General features: G+C 33.2%; 2 protein-coding genes across 3 annotated transcripts in view; both read left to right on the top strand.

Moving 5' to 3' along the window:
• Window positions 1-8,614, top strand: part of LOC107453695 (uncharacterized) — a 38,227-nt gene extending 29,613 nt beyond the window's left edge. For both annotated transcript variants that reach the window (XM_071177536.1, XM_071177537.2), the window contains exon 2: window positions 2,307-8,614. In XM_071177536.1, coding sequence (XP_071033637.1) covers window positions 2,307-8,295 — 5,989 coding nt within the window. In that variant the 3' untranslated portion in view covers window positions 8,296-8,614. The remainder of the gene's footprint in view (window positions 1-2,306) is intronic.
• Window positions 8,615-10,390: 1,776 nt separating this feature from the next.
• The window catches only part of LOC147815762 (uncharacterized), a 39,571-nt gene continuing 28,497 nt past the window's right edge, over window positions 10,391-21,464 (top strand). The window contains exon 1 of the mRNA XM_087157326.1: window positions 10,391-18,355. Within this exon, the coding sequence (XP_087013452.1) occupies window positions 13,509-18,355 (4,847 nt within the window). The 5' untranslated portion in view covers window positions 10,391-13,508. The remainder of the gene's footprint in view (window positions 18,356-21,464) is intronic.

The following is a 21,464-nucleotide window of genomic DNA, read 5'->3' on the forward strand; positions in this document are numbered from 1 at the left end:
GCTGCATTAAAAATTAATATAATTAAATTACCTACTTCATTTTTTTCCTATAATGAAAGAAAAATAATAGAGAAAATTATTTTTTTCGCTTTGATGCATTTCCTTTTTATCTGAACAAATAACAATAGAATAGCTGGAAAAATTAAAAGCGATCCTTTTTTTTTCTCTTTGGTTTTTATTATTTATTTACTTTAAATCAATGCTACTAACCTAACAACATTGCAGAAAAAGTTTGAAACATAGTTAATAGATGGCAGCACCACATTAATAAAGCCAAGGAGTGGCAAAACTTTGTTTAGTTTAATGAAAAATTAAACACTAGTTTCTGTTCCAGAAATAAGTTAATTCAGCATTTTTAAAATTAAAAAACTAAATCTTATCTAATCTAATCTATTCAATTTATGTCGTAAGCTTCAAATCAATTTAATGAAAATGTTGTTTAAATTATTTTAAGAATATGATGATGGAAAAAAGTAGATTGCATTGGTAACTTTTATCTATAGAAGCAAGATACAAAATAATTTTCTTAGGGACATAAATAAGTCATATAATTTTGTCCATAGATGCACGTAGAAACTTTTTAAAAAAAGTAACATAAAGAAAATTGAAAATTTATTATTTATTAAATTTATTCAAAGGTTAATATGTTTTAAATTTTTAAATTCTGGTATTTGTGAGTAAATGTATGGAAGATAAATATTAAAATAAAATGCGCATATTAAATTACAGAAAATAATATTTAGCGTACCACGATACTACGATACACGAAGGTACCACGATACTACGTGAAAGCGAAATGAGCTTATTATTAACAATTTGAATTTTCTTTTCTAGTTAATTATTGTACGGGACTATTTAATAAGCTATAACCAATATATATGATCTTTATAAAAAAAATGGAGGCAAAAAAGTTTTAACATAATCAATCACAAATTAATATTTAAGCAGAGCAAAACGAAGTCAACAATTAAGGAAGGCGGGAACACAGAATATCAAAACCTGTTTGGTGGCAGGGTGGACTTGAATATTAGCAATCAGTTTTATATTTTGGACATAGCTCAAAATGTTTGCTCAAGAAAATGGACACATCTAAAAATGCGCGTTTCAGAAATTAGATACTTAATTTAAATAAGAAATTCAACGTTTGCTACATTAAAGCTTTTTTTTTTTTGTCAGTTTGTTTTATTACTGATATGGGAAAAAACAGTACCTTATCTTTGGTTATCAAGTTTTAACCATGAAAGCAAAAATAAAAATAGGGTAACAACATTAACTCGTTTCAAAAATATAGAAACAGGAAATAACAGCCGACATGTTTCAAGCTCTCACTGTCACTGAATAGTTACGTTTAAAAAGGTTTACAGAAGATAGATATATGTAACAAAAATCGTACCAGAAGAACACCGTTGCCATAAAAATTAAAAAATTACATAAAAATAAATATTTGAAATAAAAAAAAATTAAAAAATGTGGAACAATAAAAAATTTGGAAAGTTAATTTAAAGAATAAAATGTAATTTTCAAGGAAAAGAAATGACGCTTTCTAAAACTATTAACAAACGTACTCATAAAAATATTTATTCTGCAGAATAAGGAAGAACAAGTAGTAATATTCGTTTATTTATTGTATTGATATACAAAACACGAAACTGAAGTTGTAACAATGAATGGTCATTAACAATTAATAAAAAAAATATTTTTAATAAATTACATTGGTCAATTTATATCATAAGTAATCCATGTAGTAAATAAAAGTTTGAGCTAATGAAAAAATATTATTTATTGCTGTTTAAACGGTGCGTAATTCTAACATAATATTTCTTGGTATCCTTTTGTTACCGTATGTTCTTTGGATACCACTTGATTTTAAATCTTATTGTTTGTTTATATATTTTTATATAACTTTATTTCTTAATTATTCTATTTCTTATTCTTATTTTCTTAGTAATTTTTTTTAATACTCCATGAGGTTAATTTATTGTTTATTAATTTCTCGGAGTATTAAAATAAGCAAAACTGACTTGTAAATTTGAAATTTTTGTCGAATTGTTTTGTATAACAAAGTAGTTGTTGTTATTGAAAAAAGTCGTACTTGTCGGGTAAAGAAATAACTTAGGTTTGAGGTAAACACAATAAACAAGTAAGATGGTTAATGATTAGCATTGCTATGAAAATACGGAAGAATAACATTTCTTTAAAGTATGTCTATTTTGTTTATAAAGTAATATCTGTGTATTCTTTTTCATTTTTTCAATTAACGTTAAGTTACAATTAAATAAATATAATAACTGAAGAATTATATTTAGGTACACGCAATATGGGCAAGAAACTTTTAATGTTCCGCAAGTTCAACCTCCTCCTCCTCCTCAATTGACTAAAGGAGTTAAAGCAGCAGGTATGAACCCAGCACCAGTAAAAACCGGTTTGGCTCAACCTCCGCAACCAGCGAAACGGGTTCAACCGGTAAAGCCTGTAAAACCAACGGAACCAAAGCTTGTACAACCAGCTAAACCAGCACAGCCTGTAAAACCACCTCAACCAGTAAAGCCTGTTGAACCCCCTCAACCAGTAAAGCCTGTTGAACCACCTCAACCAGTGCAGCCCGTTCAACCAGTGCATCCAGCTCAACCAGTACAGCCTGTTGAACCACCTCAACCAGTACAGCCTGTGAAAAAACCTAAGCATGCACCAAGACCGCCTTTGTCCCCGCATCTTCCTCATAGAATGACAGTATATAAAATGAGAGGAAACACATATAATGGACAAGATTTAGGGGAATATAAACCAAATATTGAATATGCCCAGCGTGGTACAACTCCTGGTATTGTTTTTGGGGCTGATAACAGGATATTGAAGATTATTCTACCAGAAGGAGCGGAGTACGTTCACCCGCAAACTGTCATTGGTCAAGTGAACGAGCTAGTTGCAGTTTTGCAGGAGGGTGGGGGTAAAAAACACGGCAGTGGTCCCGATTACCAGATTCAACAGGTTATGCTTCCTGGATTATTCGGTATTGGAAAAGGAGGACCAAAGGAAGTAACAATTATGGGACCAAGAGAACAAATAATAAGAATCATGAGACAGAAAAGATCTAAGGGTATAACGCCAGGCATTGTAACTTCATCTGATAAAACAATACAAACCATTATACTTCCGAAAAAGAATCCAGCAAATCAATATTTCCAAGTTAAAGGACCTGATGGCGAACTTGTAGATATATTTCTCGGTGCATCTGGAAGTACACCAAAGGTTATAAGAGACAACTTAGGTCGAATAAGTAAAGTAATTCTTCCTGAATTCACAGAACCTGGAACAATAACATTACAGCCACCTAACCTACAAACCATACATATTTCTCCTGAGGATATAAAGAATTTGTTTGGATCTGATATCAGTGCTCATCAGATTCAGCAAGTTTTAATGCAACGAACTGAAACGGGTCCGGGCCAACAGACAATTTCAATAGATTCAGACAGCTCTGATTCTTCAGCTCCTGAGCCAGTTGTACCTGCAGCAAAACCAGTTGAGCCCGTCCCTGAACCAGTAGAGCCTGCACCAGCTCCACTACCGGTGCCTCAACCAGCGAAGCCCTTACCAACACCAGAGCCCTCTATCTCTGAATCAAGCTCTGAAAGTTCTTCGAAAGAAACTTCGATTAACATCATACAGGAGGGAGGTGGTAGCTCACCTGGCACTTCAAGTGGTCCTTCAAATCAAATTCAACAAATTATGTTAGATTCTGGTTCAGGATCTGAACCTGAAGCAGGGCACGAACAAACAATTTCGATAGGTTCAAAAAGTACTAGTTCTGTTCCTAAGCCCGTCGAATCTACACCAAAGAACAAACAAAGCATTTCAATTCATGGAAAAGACACCAAACCATCTGGTAGTCAACCAGCTGAACCTACTCCAATTCCAGCTCCTCTGCCCGTAGAAAAACCAGTTGAACCAGCACCTAAACCAGTAGAGCCCGCACCGACTCCATCTCCTCTTCCTGTTGAACCAACACCGGCGTTAGAGCCAGTAAAGCCCTTACCAACACCAGAACCTGAACGGAGCAGTGAAAGTTCAACGAAACAAACTTCAATCAACATAATGCAGGAGGGAGGAGGTAGCTCACCAGATACTTCAAGTGGTCCTTCGAATCAAATCCAACAAATTATGTTAGATTCTGGTTCAGGATCTGAACCTGAAGCAACGCACGAACAAACAATTTCGATAGGTTCAAAAAGTACTAGTTCTGTTCCTAAGCCCGTCCAATCTACACCAAAGAATCCAAAGAAGAAACAAAGCATTTCAATTCATGAAAAAGGCACCAAATCTTCTGGTAGCAAACCAGTTGAACCTGCACCAATTCCATCTCCTCTACCAGCGGAAAAACCAGTTGAACCAGCACCTAAGCCAGTAGAGCCCGCACCGACTCCATCTCCTCTTCCTGCTGAACCATCACCGGCTCTAGAACCCGTAACGCCCTTACCAACACCAGAACCTGAACCGAGCAATGAAAGTTCCACGAAACAAACTTCAATCAACATAATGCAGGAAGGAGGAGGTAGCTCACCAGATACTTCAAGTGGTCCTTCGAATCAAATTCAACAAGTTATGTTGGATTCTGGTTCAGGATCTGAACCTGAAGCAACGCACGAACAAACAATTTCGATAGGTTCAAAAAGTACTAGTTCTGTTCCTAAGCCCGTCCAATCTACACCAAAGAATCCAAAGAAGAAACAAAGCATTTCAATTCATGAAAAAGGCACCAAATCTTCTGGTAGCAAACCAGTTGAACCTGCACCAATTCCAGCTCCTCTACCAGCGGAAAAACCAGTTGAACCAGTACCTAAACCGATAGAGCCCGCACCGACTCCATCTCCTCTTCCTGTTGAACCAACACCAGCTCTAGAACCGGTAACGCCCTTACCAACACCAGAACCTGAACCGAGCAGTGAAAGTTCCACGAAACAAACTTCAATTAACATTATGCAAGAAGGAGGAGGTAGCTCACCTGATACTTCAAGTGGTCCTTCAAATCAAATTCAACAAGTTATGTTAGATTCTGGTTCAGGATCTGAGCCTGAAGCAACGCATGAGCAAACAATTTCAATAGGTTCGAAAACTACCTCTTCTGTTCCTCAGCCAATTGAATCCACACCAAAGAAGAAACAAAGCATTTCAATTCATGAAAAAGATACCGGTAGTCAACCAGTTGAACCTACACCAATTCCAGCTCCAGAAATTCCTCAACCTTTGACGCCAGTGCAGCCGGAAACCGTGTCCTACACTACTGGTGCGCTGGGTGGAGGATTAATACCACCTGTGAACCAAGGTTCCTTATCCCCAGTTCCACAACCACTTGAACCCTCTCCGATTCCTGAGCCAATTCCAACTCCAGTACAACCACTTATTGAGCCAGTTTCATCGCCAGAAGATTCCTCAAGTTCTTCTGAAGAAGGTTCCATTAACATTGTCCAAGATGGTGGGGGAAGCGACCGAGATGATTCTAGTTCTCCCACAAACCAAATCCAGCAAATAATGATGTCTGATTCGGAACCAGGGCAGTCTAAAAATCAAATAATAAGTATTGATGATCAAACGGCTACACCCACTAATAATTTAATCAAAGAGTCACCTTTACCTGAACAAGATATTACACCAGTTCCTGAACCAGTCCCTGAGCCATTACCAAAACCTCACCATCATCACCACCACCACCACCATCACCACAAAAGGCATGGTATAAACATTGTACAGAGAGGAGGTGGTCACAAACATCGTAATTCCAGAACACAAATCCAACAAGTTATGTTGCCTGGTGACTCAGATTCAGAATCTGACATAGATTATGAAAAACCGCGCCAACAGATAATATCGTTGCACATGGGTAAAGGGCCACAAACAGCACCAATCCCAGATATTCAACAAATTGGACCTACACCTGCTCCAATTCCATCTCTAGCACCAGTTGAACCAACACCTGCTCCTGCTCCTCTACCAGTTATATCTGCACCTAACGTAGAAGAACCCATAGAAGCTCCAGCTGTAGAACCAATTGAACCTATACCGACTCCAGAACCTATTGAGCCAGAGGTGCCAGTATCAACTCCACAACCAAGTAAGGAAAGTTCTACAAAAGATACATCAATTAACATAATGCAGAAGGGAGGAAGTAGTTCACCTGGACCTTCCAGTGCTCCAAAAAATCAAATTCAACAGATCATGTTGTCTGAAGACTCTAAACCTTCTAAAGAAGAGTCTAAACCAGAGAAACCAAAGGAGCCTGAACAAGTGGTTAAACCAGCAGAGCCTTTACCTGAATTATCACCTGAACCTACGGAAAAAGAAAAGAAGTCGTCCAAGAAAACTTCAATCAATATAATGCAGGAAGGTACTGATGATAAGCCTGGTGAAAAAGCACCTAAAAATCAAATTCAACAGGTTATGCAGACTGAAGATTCTAAATCCAAACCTTCGGAACAAAAAATAGACATTTCATCAGATTCCACACCAGATTCTCCAGTTCCCGAGTCAACGCCAGTCCCAGCTCCAGAACTAGAGCCAATTCCTACTCCACAGCCAGAACCACTTCCTGCTCCACAGCCAGAACCACTTCCTGCTCCACAGCCAGAACCATTGCCTTCGCTACAACCAGAACCTATTGAGCCAGAGGTGCCAGTATCAACTCCACAACCAAGTAAAGAAAGTTCTACAAAAGACACATCAATTAACATAATGCAGAAGGGAGGAAGTAGTTCACCTGGACCTTCCAGTGCTCCAAAAAATCAAATTCAACAGATCATGTTGTCTGAAGACTCTAAACCTTCTAAAGAAGAGTCTAAACCAGAGAAACCGAAGGAGCCTGATCAAATTGTTAAACCAGCTGAGCCCGTGCCAGAATTATCACCAGAACCTAAGAAAAAAGAAAAGAAACCGTCTAAGAAAACTTCCATCAATATTATGCAGAAAGGATCTGATGATAAGCCTGGTGAAAAAGCACCTAAAAATCAAATTCAACAGGTTATGCAGACTGAAGATTCTAAATCCAAACCTTCGGAACAAAAAATAGACATTTCATCAGATTCCACACCAGATTCTCCAGTTCCTGAGCCAACGCCAGTCCCAGTTCCAGAACTAGAGCCACTTCCCGCTCCACAGCCAGAGCCACTTCCCGCTCCACAGCCAGAACCACTTCCTGTTCCACAGCCAGAGCCTCTTCCTGCTCCTCAGCCAGAACCGCTTCCAGCTCCAAAACCCTTGGAGTCGTCTCCCGAAAGCAAAAAAACAACTGAAGAAAAATCTATTAATATAGTGCAGGAAGGGACTGGCAGCCAACCGGGAGGTAAAGCACCGAAAAATCAAATTCAGCAAATAATGGTGTCATCAAGTTCCAAACCTTCCAAGGAAGTAAAATCTAAGTCAGAACAACCTTCAGAACCAATTCCGCTTCCGCAACCTGCTATTCCATCAATCGCACCCGAGCCAGCTCAAGTAGAACCCATTCCAACTCCGAAACTTGACGAACCGCCTCCAAAAGACAAAACATCATCGAAGAAAACTTCTATTAATATAATGCAAGAAAGAACTGGTAGCAAACCGGGTGATAAAGCACCTAAAAACCAAATTCAACAGGTAATGATATCATCAGATTCAAAACCAGCTAAGGATGCAGAACCAACTCCGCTTCCCCAACCTGCTGCACCACAGCCAGTTGAACAAGTTCCTGAACCCGCACTTACTACTGGAGTAAAAGCAACTGGATTAGTACCACCTACACAAGAAGGGTCAGCTGCACCACCTCCACTTCGGTCTGGAGATCGATTAATTGCACCCGATGAGGAATCATATACTCGATTCCGGTATCCCCAAAGGCATATGGGATATCAGATAGAGCCTCAGATGGAATATCTTCCTGTGCAAATATCCCCTGGATACGAGAATATGGGATATAGTCCTTATCAAGGTTTAGGACTTTCTCAAATCGAAAATGTCTTCAATGCTATTTTACGAGATAGTAAATCAACCATACCGTCAATAATTAGAATACTTTTGAAAGCGAAGGGTACTGCTCCCCAGACAATTGATTTAAGGGTCATAGTGAATGAGCTGCAATCCATTTTCTCTGATTTGCAAATGGATCATTTCTATCTCAGCCGACCTGAGCTGTTCATGGAACTTATAATGCAAACTTTGATATCTGCCTTTGAAATAATTAGAGTTGCTGACTACCAATGTATAAGAAATCCCCCAGCATTAGGAAATACTTTCAAATATATCAATGCGTTCAATGACATATTGTTTTGATCAACCTATTTCAGAAGAAGCAAATAAAAGACAATGTGAGAGTAAAGAACCAATAGTAAAAGAAAACAATTAAACATCAATTTCCTTATGCTAAAGTATGCTTTGGTCAGTTATTCTACAGTTTTTAGGTTCTGATGACCATCCCCTCATTATAATATTCTCTTCTACGAAATAGTATTGCTTGCAGGCTACAATGATTCAAATTCGATTATTTCTTTTACGCAATAGTATTGTTGGTATGCTGTAATTATTTAAATTCAGTTAGATCTTTGTGTAAGATTAATTGAAAATGATAAAATAAATGTTTTATTTAAATCAATTTGCAATATTTATTGTAGTTAGAGAAATGACTATGTTGTCACAAAAGTCAGTAAGTTTCATTTTTGTACTTTTATCAATGCTCACACATAACAATTTTCATTATTTCAGAATAAGTCATAGATTTACTACTTGCTCATTTACGAGGCGCATCCAGGAAGCAAGATTCCCTAATTTATTAAAAAAAGAACTCACACTTTCAGGAATATATTTATTTTCAACAAGTACAGCAATGTTTCAGCTATTTTTCAACATAGCCACCACCAGAATTGAGACACTTGTCGTATCGTGGGATCAACTTTTGTATCCCTCTGTCATAGAACTCTGCCGCCTGTGAATGGAACCAGCGTGTGACAGACGTCTACCGTTACTGTGAAACACTGCTGAAATTGTGACGTGCCATTCAAAACAAGAGTCGTGGAATGCTTACTGCAGGTGTTGCGCTCCTCCATGACAATGCTTGTCCTCGACAATCCATGACAATGCTCCTCCATGACAATGCTTGGCACGACGCACAGCAGCTGTTTCGACGGAATTTGGCTGGGAGTTGTTTGATCATCCACTCTACAGGCCTGATATTGCTCCCAGCGATTTTCAAGTTTTCTTGCACCTCAAGAAATTCCTGTCCTCCGGTGAGCGTTTTGGAAACGACGAAGAGCTGAAGACGTCTGTCGTACGCTGGTTCCATTCACAGGCGGCAGAGTTCTATGACAGAGGGATACAAAAGTTGATCCCACGATACGACGAGTGTCTCAATTTTGGTGGTTGCTATGTTGAAAAATAGCTGAAACATTGCTGTACTTGTTGCCAACAAATATATTCCTGAAAGTATGAGTTCTTTCTTTTTGTAAATTAGGGAAACTTACTTTCTGGATGCGCCTCGCAGTTCTGATTATTATATTTTACAAAAAAAGAGGAAATTAAATAATGATAATCATGTGTGTATTACAAATGTAAACCAAAGTTGAAAAATTCAATGCATGTGTATAATTTTGAAAAACATTTGCGAATTTTATGTTTCATAACATCAATGAGGAGAGTAAGAATATTTTGAAATAAATGAATGAAATAAATGAAGCATAAATGAAAATTTTTCAATAATATTTTGTATTAATATCCCTCGCGACCGACTGGTCCACCTTTTTAAATAAGTAGAATTTCAGATATTTTGAGATTTAAAATTGTACAGTGTGCAAAATAAAAAAAAACTGACCACTCTGAATAACTTTTGATCTAATGATCGGATCTTCACATTCTAGGACTCAATCTAAATGGCTTGAGGGGGTTACCTCAAATATGCTAATTAATTAGTGCTGGCGATATTTTAAGTTACGAAATCGGACACAAAACGTACTTTCTCTGAATAAAAATACCGTTTTTCCGACAGATTCGAATTTCTGTCCGCCAAAATATTGGGAGTAGCCGCAGTCCGGGAAATATGGTCCCAATTGCTTGGTTAGGAGAGCGGTCTTAAGTTTGGACTCTTTGAAAATTAACTTTATTTTGTTTGCATTTCACTATAGCTTGAGAACTTTTTAAGTGAATTCGAAATTTCTGTACAAAATTATAAAATTCATTTAACCAAAGATAGCAAACTATAGCTTTTTGTAAATATTTATTATTTTTTAATTATTTTATAATTAATAAATGCCGAAAAATTTTGAATTGTAAGGTATACACTTTTTTCACGTAAGTTTAAAGAGAGCAATTTTAAAAGGCAAAATACAGAATTTAAGCAATGCCGGTCGAATAGCTCCTCAGAAATCGAATTTTGAAAAAGTCTCATTTTTAAAATTTGATTTCTCAGGAACTAATCTACCAATTTCGTTCAAATTTTATATTTTGCTATTTAAAACTGTATTCTTTAAAATAATGTAAAAAACTGCGTACCTTACTATTTAAAATTTGTTTCCACAATTATTAAATAAAATAATACAAAATAATGAACATTTAGTAAAAGTTATATTTTGCATGAAATTATCTATGGATAAGCGAATTTTATAATGATGTGCAAACATTTTTTGACTCATTTAAAAAATTCTCGTGTTATGGTACGCAAAAAGCAACATTAACGTTAAGAGGTTCAAACTTTGGACCGCTCTCCTGAGCAAGCTATTAGGGTCATATTTCCCGGACAGCGGCTACTACTTATATTTCGGGGGACAGAAATCCGAATCCGCAAGAAAAAAGGTATTTTTTATTCAGAGAAATTACTTTTTTGTATCTGATTTTGTAACTTAAAATATCATCGGCACTAATATTTGAGGCCACCTTCAAATCCTTAAGATTGAGTTCTAGAAAGTGAAGATCCGATTGCTAGATCAAAAGTTATTTGGGGTGGTCCGTTTATTTATTTTTTCTTGCGTACTGTGCATTAAAAAATCAAGATAATGTGTAAGTAGAAACTCGTATTGCATAAGTGAGAGTGAATCAATGTTAATAATGCGATAAATTTGTTATTAAAATGTTCAGTAAAAATATGCTACCATTTTTAACAAACAATCCATGCTAATTGACTTAATGATACTTTTGATGGATAGTAAAATAATTCGTAGCTTTGTTAAAATCAAACTGTGTGCTTATCTGCTGTTAATAATCATCAATTTTATTAATTAGCAATTAAAACGTTGCATTTTAAGCCGATAAATTTAAATGTTAAGTTTTTTTTTGTTGCTAGAACGAACTTTAATTTCTATAAAAGAACACACGGATCTAAAATAGTAAATACTTTTCAAAGCAAAAAAAAAATAAAAAAAAAATATATAATTTAGCTTAATAAAGCTAAAGAACTTGAAGACAGCATAACCAAGGAGTATTTATATTAACAAGTTAAAAATCAGTTTTTACATTCAGCTTAACCAAGTATACCATAACCAAGGAGTATTTGCATTAACAAGTTAAAATCAGTCTTTACAATCAGTTGAACCAAGTATAGCATAACCAAGGAGTATTTACACTAGCAAGTTAAAATCAGTACTTTCATATCTTTACTAATAATAATCTTTCAGTAAATCAGTACTTTCATATCTTTAATACCTTCGTTACTAGGTAATTAAAATGCTTTTTTTTTAATTACCAATACGTTTTACTTAACTTCTTTAAGCCTTGACGAAACATTTTTTGCTGTTTAAAATTTTCTTTTCTTAATTTTAGGAACCAGGTTTTAACTGATCTATATCTTAAATGTGAGTACGCAAACTTAAAATTTATGTTAGTTTAGTGCACCTATCTTCTGAGGGTACCCTACCTTTCAATTTGAAAAAATTTTAAATAATTTTATTTATTTTTTATTTTTATTTAAAGGATAATAATATACAGTTGAAGAATTAAAATTTCTGTTTAAAAAGGTGATAAATAATAATTAGTATTATTATCGGAAACGAAAGCTTTAATAAAATTTAAACGGTTTGAAATTAAAATGCTGTATGATCGAGAAAAAAAATATTTTCAAAATTACTAGCGACGTTTAAAGATTTTTTAAATTTAAAAAAAAAAAATTATGGTTGTCTGCGTATTTATTTTTAGCACGCGTTTTCTTTTTAGCATTTAATAAGCTATGAGCTTTGTCAGCTTTCTATGTCAGCGCATGTTTAAACAATAAAAAAACACGTTTCAACTATATTGCATGCGAACATCATAACAAAGAGAAGTTAAAAATATCGCAAAATGTCTAAGTTCAACTTTTTTCAAATAGCCCAAGAGAGCCATTCTTACGATGTTTTCTTTCCTACTACCATATAGTAGAAATTCCAAAACCTCGCAAGGTAGTAAACTGAAAACAATACTAAGGAACAGTTGGATGTAAAAGCATCAACTTTGGAAAAAGTTTGGTTCATCAAAACATAGCCACCAGTACTTCATTTGCTTATAAATTTTAAATGGGAAATTTCTCGCTGTGCGTTGACAGAATGGGATTATTAGTAGAAAAGGAATAACTGTCGGAATAACGACGGATAATAGTAAATTGGAACAAATGTAAAATAACTCTAATTTATGAATCAATTTTTGACTATCAATTTTCACCTCCGTAGTATTACAATTTTGAACCAAATTCAGAAGACAAGAGAACTCCTGGATCAAGCATTGAGACAATCTAGCTTTCGTTTCATGGAACTAACCTTCATTTGCGCTACATAGGGACGAAAACCACGAAAACCTTCCACTGTGAGCTAGGTGGCAAAGGGATTCAAAGGGGTTCGCCTACCACTCAAGATATTTTACATCAGTACTATGATCGGTTGGAACCGAGCTCGGAGTTCATATCGACCTGCCATCGCTGGGATTCAAACCGGGGTCACTTCATTGGGAGGCGAGAGATTTGGTCAAAGGTACAACTTTTTCCCCATCCGAGGCAATCCTCAATTCATAAATGCCTTAGAAAGAAGTTTACGTCAAATACGAGTAATTTCAAATCTTTCTTCAAGTGTGATTTTTTTTTTAAAATCATAAATAAGGCAAAACTAGTTTGAGAACACATCTTTTCTTTGTTTCAAAAAATCTGATATTTTATTTATTACTTTAGCATTTTAAAAACTTTTGAGCACTGGAAAATAATACTTATTTTCTTATTCGAGCTACAAGAAAAAATACACTATTAAAAAAAAAACAGTAAGAACATACAGCTGTATTTATTTTCTCACCTTTGTTACAGTTACGGGTTTGAAAAATTATAACAGCTAACCAAATACGAGACTACATTCGTTCGGAGTTAAGTGTTCACACGAATTACTGATTTACCTGATAAATTAAAGCAAGGATAATCTTAATTCAATCTCCAATACAACCTGCGCAGTTTCAACAATTATCTATTTTGCGCAGCATGAGACTTAAAAAAGAGTTAGTGAATTTAATGACATCTTTCTTTAGGAGAAAACGTTACTTTTGGATTGGAAAATATGGGTTGGTTCTCTGTCACCCTTTCAATATTGTGGGTGACAATTGTTGTGTTCGAATTTTTGTTTTGTATATCTTACGCTCGCAACCATGAAGATCAACAAAATAAAAATTCCAAAGCCTACAGTGAAAAACAAGCTAAATTTGTCAATGCATTTACGAAAAAAATGTCGAATTCTGGTATATTTGGTGATAAATTCTTGATAAATTTTATGCCAATAACAATGGGCTTATTGAATGCTGCTGGGAAACTCACCAGTCACATCGATGATCCAGGTCAATTAGATCAACGTTCGAAAATGTCATTTGCCACCTCTATGGCTTCGTTGTTTCGTAAATATGGTACAATAGATATTGATGAAATCAGTTTGGCATTAACAAACGCTTTGAAGTATTCTTTTAGAAAGATAAATGTCATTGCAAATAATCACATTTCTAAGGAGCTTAGCACGTTGGTAAAATTTTATCATAATTTCAACAGTGAGAAGCCAGTCAAATTTGTCAACACATTTACTAAGAAAATGTTGCATTCTGGCATATTTAGGGAAAGTTTGCTGATTAATTATATGCCAATAACAATGAAGCTGTTACGAGCTTCCGAAAAGCTTACTAGTCACTTAGAGGAACCTGCTTTGTTAGATCAAGACACGAAAATTTCATTTGCCAAATCTGTGGCTTGGCTGTTTGGTAAATATTGTAACGCAAGCAGTACTGATGAAACTTCATTGGCGCTAACAAAGTCTTTACGAAGTTCATTTAAAAAGATAAATGTGACGCCAAATGAAGACTTGTTTAAAGAGCTAAGCACGCTAGTCAATTCAAATCTTGATTTAAACAGCAAAAAGCAAAAAAAATTTGTAAATCAGTTTACAAAGAAAATGCTACATTCAGGCATATTTGGAGATAATCTGTGGATAAATTTTATACCGATATCTTCGGAATTAATAAGTGTCGCCAAGAAGCTAATCAGTGGTTTAGAAGAACCAGATATGTTAGATCGCGATTCTAAAGTTGATTTTGCCTCTTCTATAGCTTCACTGCTGGGTAAATATTGTAGTGCAAATAACAAGGAGAAAATTAATTTAGAATTAACAAATGCTTTGAGATATTCTTTTATAAGTGCGGATGTTACTCCCAATGAAGATCTTATCAATGAGTTAAAGATGCTGGTGGAGTTTTATTTCAATTTCAATAAAGCAGCTGATGTTTTACATTTAGCTGAGCAAAGACTCATGCAAAGCGAAAATCCCAATGAGCAAGGATTAGCAACTCGCAATTCAGGTCCTTTATTTGGAAATGCAGACAATGGGAATTTCATATCTAGTGCTCTTTTGCAAAAAAGTGTAAATTATAAAAATAAGGATGATTTCCTTGAGAATTACGATAATGGTAATCCTGGTAATAATTATGATGAAAACACAGATAATATTATCCCTGTTCAGAGTGATTCATCTCATGAAAATCATGATACTGGAACTGGTAAGTCTTTTGTTAATCCAATTGATAACAATCCTGTATCCGAAAGCAGTAAACACAAATTTAATTTTAAGGATATTTCTACAGATAGTTTTAATAAATACAATTCTTTGAGTGATATTCAAAATCTTATTTTGGATGGCCAGTTTTTCGAAAATGAGCTAGGCAATGAACAAGAAGATTATGATGTACCCTCTTTTTCTAATGTTGGAAATATGAATCTTCCTGATACATTTACTTCAAAAAATACACTTTATAATGAAAATTCTATGACTAAAATATATGAAAATAAAAATCCATTTAATGAATATTTTGGTAAAAAGAAACTAGTTTATGGCGTTAGTCCACCCCTAACATTTGATAAATACGACTATAATAATACAAGCTATAATTTTTTTCAAGATGATACTAGCTATGGATTAAATTTTCCCCTTGAAACTATGAATCCGTTTGATATATTTGCTGCAAAAAATATTCGTGAAGATAATGAAATACTTTCAGAGGAAAAATTTCAAAATAATATTTTAAATGATGACTATTTTGATGCTGTGAATCTAGATTATGATAATCCAGCCCCTCTAATCGTTGAAAATGCTACTTTTAATCATAATAATTCAAAGTATAGTTTTTTATACAGTAAAAATGTTAATGAAATAAATTTTCCTGGTGACACAGTTGAAAATGTTACTCCTTTTGATTTATTTGCTGCTAAAAATCTTCTTGACCATAAAATATTTCCTCAAGAAGAACTTGATGACACAAATTCGGAGGATGAATATTTTGACCCAGAAAATATAGATTATGATAATGCACCTCCTGTTACTATTGAAAAAAGTATTTTCAATAATGGTGGCGCAATTCTGCCTGATACCAAGGACTTACATGTTCCTATTGCAACAGTAAAAAATGTTACTCCTTTTGATTTATTTGCTGCTAAAAATCTTCTTGATCATACAATATTTCCTCAAGAGGAATTTGATGATACAAATTCGGAGGGTGGATATTTTGCCCCGAAAAATATAGATTATGATAATGCACCTCCTGTTACTATTGAAAAAAGCATTTTCAATAATGGTGGTGCAATTCTACCTGATACCAAGGATTTACATGTTCCTATTGAAACAGTAAAAAAAGTTACTCCTTTTGATTTATTTGCTGCTAAAAATCTTCTTGACCATAAAATATTTACTCAAGAGGAATTTGATGATACAAATTCGGAGGATGAATATTTTGCCCCGAAAAATATAGATTATGATAATGCACCTGCTGTTACTATTGAAAAAAGCATTTTCAATAATGGTGGTGCAATTCTACCTGATACCAAGGATTTACATGTTCCTATTGAAACAGTAAAAAAAGTTACTCCTTTTGATTTATTTGCTGCTAAAAATCTTCTTGACCATAAAATATTTACTCAAGAGGAATTTGATGATACAAATTCGGAGGATGAATATTTTGCCCCGAAAAATATAGATTATGATAATGCACCTCCTGTTACTATTGAAAAAAGCATTTTCAATAATGGTGGTGCAATTCTGCCTGATACCAAGGATTTACATGTTCCTATTGAAACAGTAAAAAATGTTACTCCTTTTGATTTATTTGCTGCTAAAAATCTTCTTGACCATAAAATATTTCCTCACAAGGAATTTGATGATACAAATTCGGAGAATGAATATTTTGCCCCGAAAAATATAGCTTATGATAATGCATCTCCTGTTACTATTGAAAAAAGCATTTTCAATAATGGTGGTGCAATTCTGCCTGATACCAAGGATTTACATCTTCCTATTGAAACAGTAAAAAGTGTTACTCCTTTTGATTTATTTGCTGCTAAAAACCTTCCTGACCATAAAATATTTCCTCAAGAGGAATTTGATGATACAAATTCGGAGGATGAATATTTTGCCCCGAAAAATACAGATTATGATAATGCATCTCCTGTTACTACTGAAAAAAGCATTTTGAATAATGTTGGTTCAATTCTTACTAATACCAAAGATTTACATGTTCCTATCGAAAAAGGAGAAAATTTAACTCCTTTTGATTTATTTGCAGCTAAATATCTTCTTGACGATAAAGTGTTTCCTAAAGAAGAGTTTGATGATACAAAATTGGAGGATGAATATTTTGCCCCGAAAAATATAGATTATGATAATGCATCTCCTGTTACTATTGAAAAAAGCATTTTCAATAATGGTGGTGCAATTCTGCCTGATACCAAGGATTTACATGTTCCTATTGAAGCAGTAAAAAATATTACTCCTTTTGATTTATTTGCTGCTAAAAATCTTCTTGACCATAAAATATTTCTTCCAGAGGAATTTGATGATACAAATTCGGAGGATGACTATTTTGCCCCGAAAAATTTAGATTATGATAATGCACCTCCTGTTACTATTGAAAAAAGCATTTTCAATAATGGTGGTGCAATTCTGCCTGATACCAAGGATTTACATGTTCCTATTGAAACAGTAAAAAATGTTACTCCTTTTGATTTATTTGCTGCTAAAAATCTTCTTGACCATAAAATATTTCCTCAAGAGGAATTTGATGATACAAATTCAGAGGATGACTATTTTGCCCCGGAAAATATAGATTTTGATAGTACACCTCCTGTTACTATTGAAAAAAACATTTTCAATAATGGTGGTGCAATTCTGCCTGATACCAAGGATTTACATGTTCCTATTGAAACAGTAAAAAATGTTACTCCTTTTGATTTATTTGCTGCTAAAAATCTTCTTGACTATAAAATATTTCCTCAAGAGGAATTTGATGATACGAAATCGAAGGATGAATATTTGGTCCCTGCAAATCTAGACTATGATAATGCATCGTTTGTCTCTATTGAAAAAAACATTTTTAATAATGGTGGATCAAATCATAATCTTCTACCTGATGAATATTCCAAGAAATTACGTTTTCCAAATGAAACAGTAAAAAATGCTACTTCTTTTGATTTATTTGGTGCTAAAAATCTTCTTGACGATAAAATATTTCCTAAAGGAGAATTTGATGATACAGAACTGGAGGATGGATATTTGGTCTCTGAAAATTTAGATTACGATAACTTCCCTCCCCCAACTGTGGAATATAACGATTTAGATAAAGGAAATTTAAGTATATTTAAAAGTTCAAACATGAATGATGAGTATACTGAATTCAATACAATGTACAATGATGTTCCTTATTTATATTTTGAGGATAATAATTTTGACGCTGAAGATATCCTTCACAATTTTCTTAACGATGTAGTGGATAACGAAGTGAATTTTCCCGTGGAATCAACTGGAAATGGGAATTCTTTCGATGTAGTTACGGCAAAAAGTTTTTCTAGTGGAGATATAGAAACATCCAATAAACCAAGGAAGTGAGTAAAAAGTTTAGAAAGTTAAATTTAAAAATAATAAGAAATGCATTTTTTGTTATTTTATTTATTGATTGCTCATTTCTTTCTTATTTAAGAATTTTTTTTTTACTTAATTAAAAATGTGTGTTTTTCTTCCTTTTAAAAACATTAAAAATTGCATTCCGTCCTAGTCTGTTATGATTGGATAAAATTTTAGTTGCTTGTGCATAAAGATTAATTCACGATCCATAACGCTTATAGACTTTTTTTATTTCAATATTGTCAACGATTACATATATACAAATTAAAAAAAAGGTTTTAAAAGATCCTGTATATTATACTTCATTTAAGATAAAATATGATTAAAATTATTGGACACTTCGAGTTTTGACATCTTGTAAAATTATTTAAATTTATACTATAATTTTTTTTAATTTACTAGACTTTATTTTACTTTACTTTCATAAAAAAAATTTCAAATACTAGGATAATTTATTTCGTAATTTTTACGTATGCTATCTTCTGATTCTTCAATACAAATTTAGTCTTGAAAGTAATTAAAAGACTACAAAAAGTTATAAAAAAACAATTGTTTTTTGACAGCCATTCACCGTAAAAGACATTAAAATTTTTTTAGTACTAAGAGCCACGTCCCCTGCTCTCTCAGATCATCAATCCTGTAATTGCTTCGTATTCGTCATTTTTTTTCTTCTTAAAAGTCGATAAAAACAAGGAAAAGTTTCGTTAACAAAATATGCAATTATTCTAGCTTTATGTAAGAAACTTTCGTCAATATTTTAATCGTAACGAAATAGATCACTCGGATTTAAAAAATAACTATCTGTATTTTAAAAACAAACTATCAGTATTTGAAAAAAAAATTATTTGTGTTTGAAAAAGGATTATATGTGTTTGAAAAAAATCATCTTTGTTTGAAAAATATTTATCTGTATTTGAAAAAAATCAATTTTGTTTGAAAAAAAAAATTAACCTGAGAATGCAATTGTGAGATCTCGCTAAGAAGAAATGCATTTGAAGTAATTTTAATCGTTTATAACAGTTCAAATGGATGACGGTTTTTATCTTTTTTGAAATAAGTTGTTTCATTTGTAAAAACGTCAATGTAAATACTAAGATTTACTAAGATTACAAAGAAGTAAAGACTAAGATATCTAATTATTAAATAATTCACTTCACGAAAAAGCTTCACGTTATGTTCCTTAATAAAAATGGCTCTTTCAGCGCGTCAAACTTAAATTCCCTAGTTGCATTTAAGTCGGTTGCAGATCAGCAAGCATGGTATTTTTTACTACAAATAATAATCCTCAAATTAACTATTGAAAGTCATACTTTTTATTTCATTGAATTACCTATAAATTTTGTACAAAACTTCGTAATTTAAATTTTAAAGTCTTATAGTTTTTGGATAAAAAAAATAAAATGCATCGTAAAATTGATGAATATAATATAAAACAGCTGTTGCAACGGCTGTTACGACTTTTTAATTGAGATATAGAGAAAGGATATAAAGAGAAGATATATTCTCTCAAATTTCTCCTTTTTTCATGTGCGAAACAGAAACAATTCATAATTTTAAAGGAATTATTCGAAATCAATTTCAAGCATTTTCTTTTAAACTGCATGTAGTTTTCCAGTTTCAATACCATGATGCCTTAATAAAACTATATATAAGGTCTTAAAATTTAACAAAGAGAGAAAAGGAAAGAAATACATTCTTTTTTTGCTGCTAGACTGAGTAGAATTGATTATTTTGGTGTGTAATAAATTTTGACTATCGTGGGCTAAAAGCACGTTAGCTGTGCTAGAAAATTAGGATACTAAAGTGCGAATGGAGTTGAGAAAAAAAGCTTAAAATAAATCCATCAGCTAACAAATTATATACTACTTTATACCAATTATTTATAAAAAATAAGAACTTATGTCAGTAGCACACAAGGGCGTAAAGATACCTAGTGCAAAGTTTTATATTAGATGCCTCTGGAAAAAGGTGTGAAATACTATAATTCCTGAAGGGGAGTATTTAAATTATAAAGAAATAAGGAATATCTTGAAAGAAAGTAATTAAATTTTAATGAAATAAGTGATAATCTGAAGGAGAGTAATTAAATTATAAACAAATAAGTGATATCCTTCAAGAGAGTAATTAAATTATTAAGAAAAAAAGGAAATTTTGAATGGGAGTAATTAAACTATTCGGAAATAAGTGATATCTAGAAGGGGAGTATTTAAATTAAAAGGAAATAAGAGATATCCTGAAGGTGAGTGATACAATTATAAGGAATTAAGGGATTTCCTAAAGGGGAGTACTTAAATTGTACGAAAATAAGGGATATCTAAAGGAGGAGCAATTATATTATAAGAAAATAAGGGATATTCTAAAGGGGAGTAATTAAATTGTAAGAAAATAAGGGCTATCCTAAACGGGAGTAATTAAATTGTAAGAAAATAAGGGCTATCCTAAAGGGGAGTTATTAAATTATAAGGAAAAACATTGGAGTGACATAAATTCATGTAAAATAAAATATTTCATGTTTATTGTGTAATTATTATGTGTGGAAATTATTCTTGCAATTTGTAATTTGCAAAAATTTATTACTTCCACCAAAAAAATTATTAAATTTTTTCAAGAGGGCGCTATACCACAGGAGAAACGTTTCAAAGTAAATTCTGTTTTAGCGCTATTGGAAATTTAAAACTCTTAAATTTAAAGAAAAGAGAGTTAGGTAAACATTAAGTAAACCACAAAATTTCAAATGCAGAAAAAAAAATTCAAAATGCCGAATTGCAAGCAAATTATTGCAGGATTACTTTCGCATGGCGTAATCTGTGTGACCCTGACCATAATTCGTTTTCATTTGAAAAGATTTTTTCAGCATTTGAAATTTCATGGTTTACTTAAGGTTTACTTCTGCACTCACTTTATCTATAATTCAAATTTTAAAATACTTATGGAGGAAGAAGAGGATTTTCCATAAAGGCTTATTCCGCGGTATACATAGTGTCCCGTTTTATGTAAAAGATATTTCAAATAACCTTATTTTATTCTTCATAAATTATATCGCTTTAAGCATTTACCAATAAAAAATGTAAATTGTAAATAAAAATCTCG

Source organism: Parasteatoda tepidariorum, chromosome 2 (genome assembly GCF_982258835.1).
Source record: "Parasteatoda tepidariorum strain Cologne lab strain chromosome 2, Ptep-v5.0, whole genome shotgun sequence".
Classification (NCBI taxonomy): Eukaryota; Metazoa; Arthropoda; class Arachnida; order Araneae; family Theridiidae; genus Parasteatoda; species Parasteatoda tepidariorum.